At 43.9% G+C, this 6,959-nt stretch overlaps 1 protein-coding gene across 1 annotated transcript; it reads left to right on the top strand.

Moving 5' to 3' along the window:
• Positions 1-422: 422 nt before the first annotated feature.
• On the top strand, positions 423-2,991 carry LOC138898963 (uncharacterized). Its single transcript, XM_070185073.1, has 3 exons — positions 423-694; positions 767-875; positions 1,714-2,991. Exons 1-3 carry the CDS (start codon positions 423-425, stop codon positions 2,989-2,991), a joined length of 1,659 nt encoding a protein of 552 aa, XP_070041174.1.
• The last annotated feature ends 3,968 nt before the right edge of the window (positions 2,992-6,959 follow it).

Below are 6,959 nucleotides of genomic sequence, written 5' to 3'. Positions count from 1 at the left end.
GGGAACTTGAGCAGGTCCGCAACTTGGCAAACCTCTCCCTCACATTAAACGTCCCTGATATTAACCAACAGAATGCCCAAAACCCAGCACCTCCTCAAAACACACCAAACCAACATCCACAAAATCATCCCACACCTCATCAATACGCCACACCTTCTAAAAATCCTAACCCTCCACCAGTGCCAACTCCTCCTCAACACCAACATATTTCGACTCAGTATCCATAAACTACTACCTACCATACTCCTCAAAATACACCGCAACCTACCCCCAATCCGCATAACTCAACCAATGATCATCACTATACCCAAATCCCCGGTATCCACCAAAGTAACCCCATATATGTAGAAACCCTACCTCACCCCACTCAACAAACCCCATACATACCGGAATCCATCGAGAAGGACCTGCTCATCAAGAATATGGCAGAGGAACTTAAGAAGCTCACAAGCCGAGTCCAAGGTGTCAAAGGGGGTAAAGGCATTGAGGGTTTGAATTATGAAGATATGTGTATTCACCCAGACATAGAACTGTCGGAGGGTTACAAACCTCCTAAGTTTGATATGTTTGACGGAACAGGTGACCCAAAGGTACATCTAAGGACATACTGTGACAAACTCGTAGGAGTTGGAAAGGATGAGAGGATTCGCATGAAGCTGTTCATGAGAAGTCTCACTGGGGACGCCCTATCTTGGTACATCAGTCAAAATCCTAAGAAGTGGGTTAGTTGGGTAAGCATTGCCTCGGATTTCATGGATTGATTCAGGTTTAGTACGGAGAATGCACCAGACGTCTTCTACATACAGAATCTCAAGAAGAAGCCAACGGAGACTTTCCGCGGGTATGCTACTCGATGGAGATCAGAAGCCGCGAAAGTAAGGCCGGCATTAGAAGAAGAGTAGATGAACAAGTTCTTCGTCCGGGCCTAGGATCCACAATACTATGAAAGGTTGATGGTTATCGAGAATCACAAATTCTCCGACATCATCAAGCTAGGGGAAAGGATTGAAGAAGGGATCAAGAGTGGAATGGTAACTAATTTTGAGGCATTATAGGCTACAAACAAAGCATTGCAGTCAGGGGGTATATCCAAGAAGAAAGAAGTAGGGGCCGTGATGGTAGCCCAAGGTCCAAAATCTCCTCTTACATACCAAACACCTCCACCCACATATCAGCCTTCACCTCCCAGATACCAACAACCTGCCACCACTTACCATACCTATAACACCCAACCCGCATACTACCACTCACCACCAGCCCGCCAAAACTACCAAAAAACCTAGACCAAATTTTGACCGCAGATCACCCATAAAATACACCCCAATTGCTGAACCCATCGATCAATTATACGAGAGACTGAAAGCTGCTAGATATGTCACTCCTATTCCCGTTGTTGCCATGGAAAACTCCTGTCAATGGGTCAATCCAAACAAAACATGTGCCTACCACTCCGTCATGAAACGTCATATCATTGATGAATGTCGCACCTTGAAAGACAAGATCCAGACACTAATCGATACCAAGGTTATACAAGCAAATGAGGCTGCACCTAACGTCCGCAACAATCCCCTCCCGGATCATAGGGGCAAGGGAGTAAATATGATAGAGACTGATGAAGAATAGGACCCAGAAGGGTCGATGGGGCTTATTCGAGAAGAGGATGACCCAAAGAAACCTGTGGTCACTCTTGCTCCTATTGTGGTACAGATATAGCCACCAGTTGAAGTTGAAGTGGCTGCACCAACCCCGTTTGAGGTGGAAACAACACCTGCAGCTGCACCTGCTCCATTCGAAGTAGAAGTAACCACACCCTTCACTATGACGGTAGAATCCACACCACCCTTTAAATCCAAAGTTGCACCCTGGGACTATGCTGCACAAGCTAGGAGGAAAGGAAAAGCAAAAATGGAAGAATCTGGTGCAGCACAAGGGATGACCAGGACTTGTAGAATTTATACACCAGAGAATTTGGGAGGAATGATTAGAGAAGCTGCTTCCAAGCAACCCATCATCGAAACTCGCCTGTATGATCTTTGGAAAAAGTTGCAAGCGAGAGAATATTATGTGGTAGACCATCTGAACAAAACACATGCTCAAATATCCATCCTATCATTACTGCAGAATTCTGAGGCACATAGGAATGCCTTGATGAAGGTATTCAATGAGGCTTACGTACCTAACAATATCACCAGTGGGGATGCTAACATGGTAGGGCAAGTACTGGAGAACCACAAGATAACCTTTCATGAAGACGAATTGCCACCAGAGGGATTAAGCCACAACAGGACGCTGGACATCACGGTACAATGCGAGGATAAATTCATTGCCAGGGTATTGATAGATGGAGGGTCCAGTTTCAACATATGTCCGCTGACTACTTTGAAAAGGTTAGGTAAAGGTTTGCATGAAATACGAGCAGGGACTATGGATGTGAAGGCGTTCGATGGGTCTCAAAAAGCCACAATTAGGGAAACCAATCTATGCATGCAGATGGGCCCGACATGGTTTGATGTTGAATTTCAAGTGCTAGACATATCTGCCTCACACAATCTGCTGTTGGGACGACCTTGGATACATGTCACCGGGGCCGTGGCTTCTACTTTGCACCAGGCTATAAAGTTCGAATGGAATCATCAGGAGGTGATCATTCATGGAGACGGGAGTAATCCCATTTATACCAACCAAACTGCTCCGGTCATGGAAAATAGAAGGAAGTTAGGTGGGGAGACTTATCGCCGCATCGAGCACGACAATGCAATTGAGAAAGACAAGTGGTGGAGCAGCAAAATAGAAAGCATACTAGTGTGGGGAGGGTATAAACCTAGTAAAGGGCTCGGGAAGAACCTCCAAGTTATTACCAAATCGATACATCTAAAAATCACAGCAAGACCTTTGGACTTGGATATCAGTACACTTGGCAGGAGTATGACGATTGGTCGCCGCCATGGTGTGGTCCTTATTACCCTCTTGAGCAGCCGGTACCATATTTGAGCCAATCCTTTTATCAGGCCGACATAATGTTGGGATCTGAAGAAGATGAAGTTCTAGCTGGCTTAAGGAATCTGTTCTTGGAAGATGAAGACATGGATTACAGTGTGATAGTTGAGAAGGAGGAGGAAGAAGGCCTCATCATCCAGACAGTGGAGAAGGGAGCTGTTCTCAGGAACTGGACTGCCACACCATCCAGGGCCTGACGAGTCACGGGGTAGCATGGCTTGCTAGTGTCATTCATTTTGAAAACAATTCCTTTTGAGCACTTTTGTTTAAAACATTTTTTCTTTTCTTTCAGTATTTTGCTTTAGAAAACATTGTTTGAAGTCATTAAAATTTGCTTTGTTTGACGTTTCAATACTTATCAACGGCTTGATGTTTTATTATTACTATCTTTCATATCTTCACTCTACAGCATTACTATTTCTTACCTTGATGAACCAACGACTGTGACATGTAATGAGACAACGCAACATAAGGATAGTGACTCAGAAGAGATAGAAGAAGAAGATGTGACACCTGAGGAAATTGTCAGAGAGATCGAGAATTTTGAGAATAAGCCCAAGTCCAATCTGGACGAAACTGAGATAGTCAACTTGGGAGATTCCGAAACAGTTAAAGAAACTCACATAAGCATTCACTTGTCACCATCACAGAAGGAAGAATACACTCATTTCGTGAAAGAGTATGAAGACATTTTTGCATAGTCGTATGACGATATGACCAGATTGAGCACATCCATAGTAGCTCATAAACTGCCTACCAATCCGATGTGTCCACCAGTAAAGAAAAAGCTTAGATAGTTCAAGCCAGACATGAGTCTAAAAACCAAGGAAGAAGTCACCAAGCAAATCAAAGCTAAGGTCCTCAGGGTGGTTGAATATCCAACTTGGTTGGCCAACATCGTGCCAGTTCTAAAAAAAGACGAGAAGGTCAAGGTGTGTGTCGACTATCGGGATTTAAACAGAGCAAGTCTCAAGGATGATTTCCCACTACCAAACATACACATACTGATCAATAATTGCGCCAAGCATGAACTCTAATACTTTCTTGATTGCTTCGCAGGTTATCATCAGATTTGGATGGATGAAGAAGACGCGGAGCAAACAATTTTCATCATGTCGTGGGGAGTGTACTGTTACAAAATGATGTCGTTTGGTTTAAATAATGTTGGGGCCACCTACATGAGGGCCATAACAACCTTTTTCCATGACATGATACACATGGAGATAGAAGTAAATGTGGATGACGTCATCATCAAATCCAAGAGAGCCGCATATCACATAGCAGATCTGAGAAAGTTCTTTGACCGGCTGCAGAAGTACAATCTGAAACTGAACCCCGCAAAATATGCCTTCAGAGTTCCTGCGGGAAAATTGTTAGGGTTCATTGTCAGCCACCGAGGAATTGAGTTAGACCCGTCAAAGGTCAAAGTTATACATGATTTACCACCACCAAAGAACAAGAAGAACGTGATGAGTTTCTTGGGATATCTCAACTACATCAGCCGCTTCATAGCACAATCAACTATAATATGTGAACCAATTTTCAAAATGCTGAAGAAGGATGTCGCCACTAGCTGGACTGAAGACTGTCAGAAGGCTTTTGACAAAATCAAGGAATACCTATCCACACCACCAGTCCTAGTCCCGCCAGAACCTGGTACACCACTACTACTCTACCTTTCCGTACTAGATGGGGCTTTCGGTTGTGTCATGGGACAACATGACAAGACAGGGAGAAAAGAGCAGGCCATATATTATATGAGCAAGAAGTTCACACCCTATGAAGCACGGTACTCTCTGCTAGAATGCACTTGCTGTGCTCTAACATGGATAGCCCAGAAATTGAGGCACTACTTTTGTGCTTATACCACATATCTCATATCGAGAATGGATCCACTGAAGTACATCTTTCAGAAGCCTATGCCTACAGGAAAGCTGGCCAAATGGCAAATATTGTTGAGTGAGTTTGACATCATCTATGTAACTCAGAAGGTAGTCAAGGGACAGGTATTAGCAGATCATCTTGCAGAAAATCCTATAGGAGGAGAATACGAACCATTGAAAACGTATTTTCCTGATATATAAGTGTCTTTCGTAGGAGAAGATATTGCTGAATCCTACGACGGTTGGAGAATATTTTTCGACGGAGCTGCAAATTTCAAAGGAGTCGGTATCGGAGCTGTTTTGGTGTCAGAAACCGGTCAACATTATCCGGTGTCCGCAAAACTCAGGTTTCCATGCACCAATAATATGGCGGAATATGAAGCCTGCATATTAGGACTCAATTTGGCTATCGATATGAATATCCATTAATTGCTGGTGATTGGTGATTCAGACCTGCTGGTGCACCAGGTACAAGGAGAATGGGCTACAAAGAACACCAAGATACTACCATATATGCATCACGTACAAGAGATGATGAAGAACTTCATGAAGATAGAATTCCGACATGTCCCCAGAATCCAGAATGAATTCGCAGATGCACTGGCCACTTTGTCCTCCATGATACAATATCCGGACAAGAAATTCATCGATCCCATTCTGGTAAGAATCCATAATCGGCCAGTTTACTGTGCTCATGTTGAAGAAGAAACAGATGGGAATCCATGGTTCCACGATATCAGGGAATATTTGGCAAAAGGAGAATATCTAGAGCATACAAACCACACTCAGAAACGCACACTTCGGAGGTTGTCCAACCATTTCTTCCAAAGCGGAGGAATTCTGTACAGAAGAACTTCTGATCTGGGGCTATTACAGTGTGTACCGCCAAAGAAGCCTCCAAACTGCTTGAAGAGATACATGTCGGAACCTACGGCCCACATATGAATGGTTTCGTCCTAGCCAAGAAGATACTCAGAGCCGAATGCTTTTGGACGACTATGGAGATAGACTGCATCCGGTATGTTTAGAAATTTCATCAGTGCCAGATACACGCAAATATGATACGGGTACCTCCAAATGAACTTAATGCAACAAGCGCACCTTGGCCTTTTACTGCCTGGGGAATGGATGTCATTGGATCGATCGAGCCCACCGCTTCAAATGGGCACAGGTTCATTCTAGTGGCCATCGACTATTTCACAAACTGGGTTGAAGCTGCATCTTACAAAGATGTAACCAAGAAAGTCCTCGCAGATTTTGTCAGGGACCGTATTGTTTGTCGATTCGGGGTTCCAGAATCCATCATCACTGACAATGCCGCCAATCTCAACAGTGATCTAATGAAAGCCATGTGTGAAACCTTCAAAATCAAGCACAAAAACTCCATAGCATACCGACCCCAAATGAATGGAGCCGTGGAGGCCGCCAACAAGAACATTAAGAAAATACTAAGGAAGATGGTAGAGAATCAAAAGCAATGGCACGAGAAGTTACCATTTGCCTTATTGGGATACCGCACCACAGTCTACACTTCAACCGGGGCAACTCCTTATCTATTGGTCTACGGTACTGAAGCTGTCATCCCCGCCGAGGTAGAAATTCCTTCTTTGAGAATCATACAAGAAGCTGAACTTAGTGATGCAGAATGGATAAGGAGCCGCTATGAGCAATTAGCCCTCATATATGAGAAAAGAATGAATGCAGTGTGTCATGGTCAACTTTATTAGAACAGAATGTCTAGAGCTTTCAACAAAAGGGTCAAACCTCGACAGTTCACACCAGGTCAACTGGTGCTGAAACGGATCTTTCCACATCCAGATGATGCCAAAGGAAAATTCTTGCCCAACTGGCAAGGGCCTTATATGGTTCACAGGGTACTAACAGGAGGAGCACTCATACTCGCAGAAATGGATAGAGAAATTTGGCCAAAGCCTATCAACTCAGATGCAGTCAAAAGATACTATGTTTAAAGCTGTTTACATTTATGCAATTGATGTAACTGAACTACGCTTGACCTGATTCCCGTTTAAGAGGGGATACGTAGGCAGCCCTATAGGTTCGGTCACAATACAATAAAAT

Source organism: Nicotiana tomentosiformis, chromosome 9 (assembly GCF_000390325.3).
Source record: "Nicotiana tomentosiformis chromosome 9, ASM39032v3, whole genome shotgun sequence".
Taxonomy (NCBI): Eukaryota; Viridiplantae; Streptophyta; class Magnoliopsida; order Solanales; family Solanaceae; genus Nicotiana; species Nicotiana tomentosiformis.
Note: the sequence above shows the minus strand (reverse complement) of the source record. Positions and strands in the feature narration are given on the sequence as shown.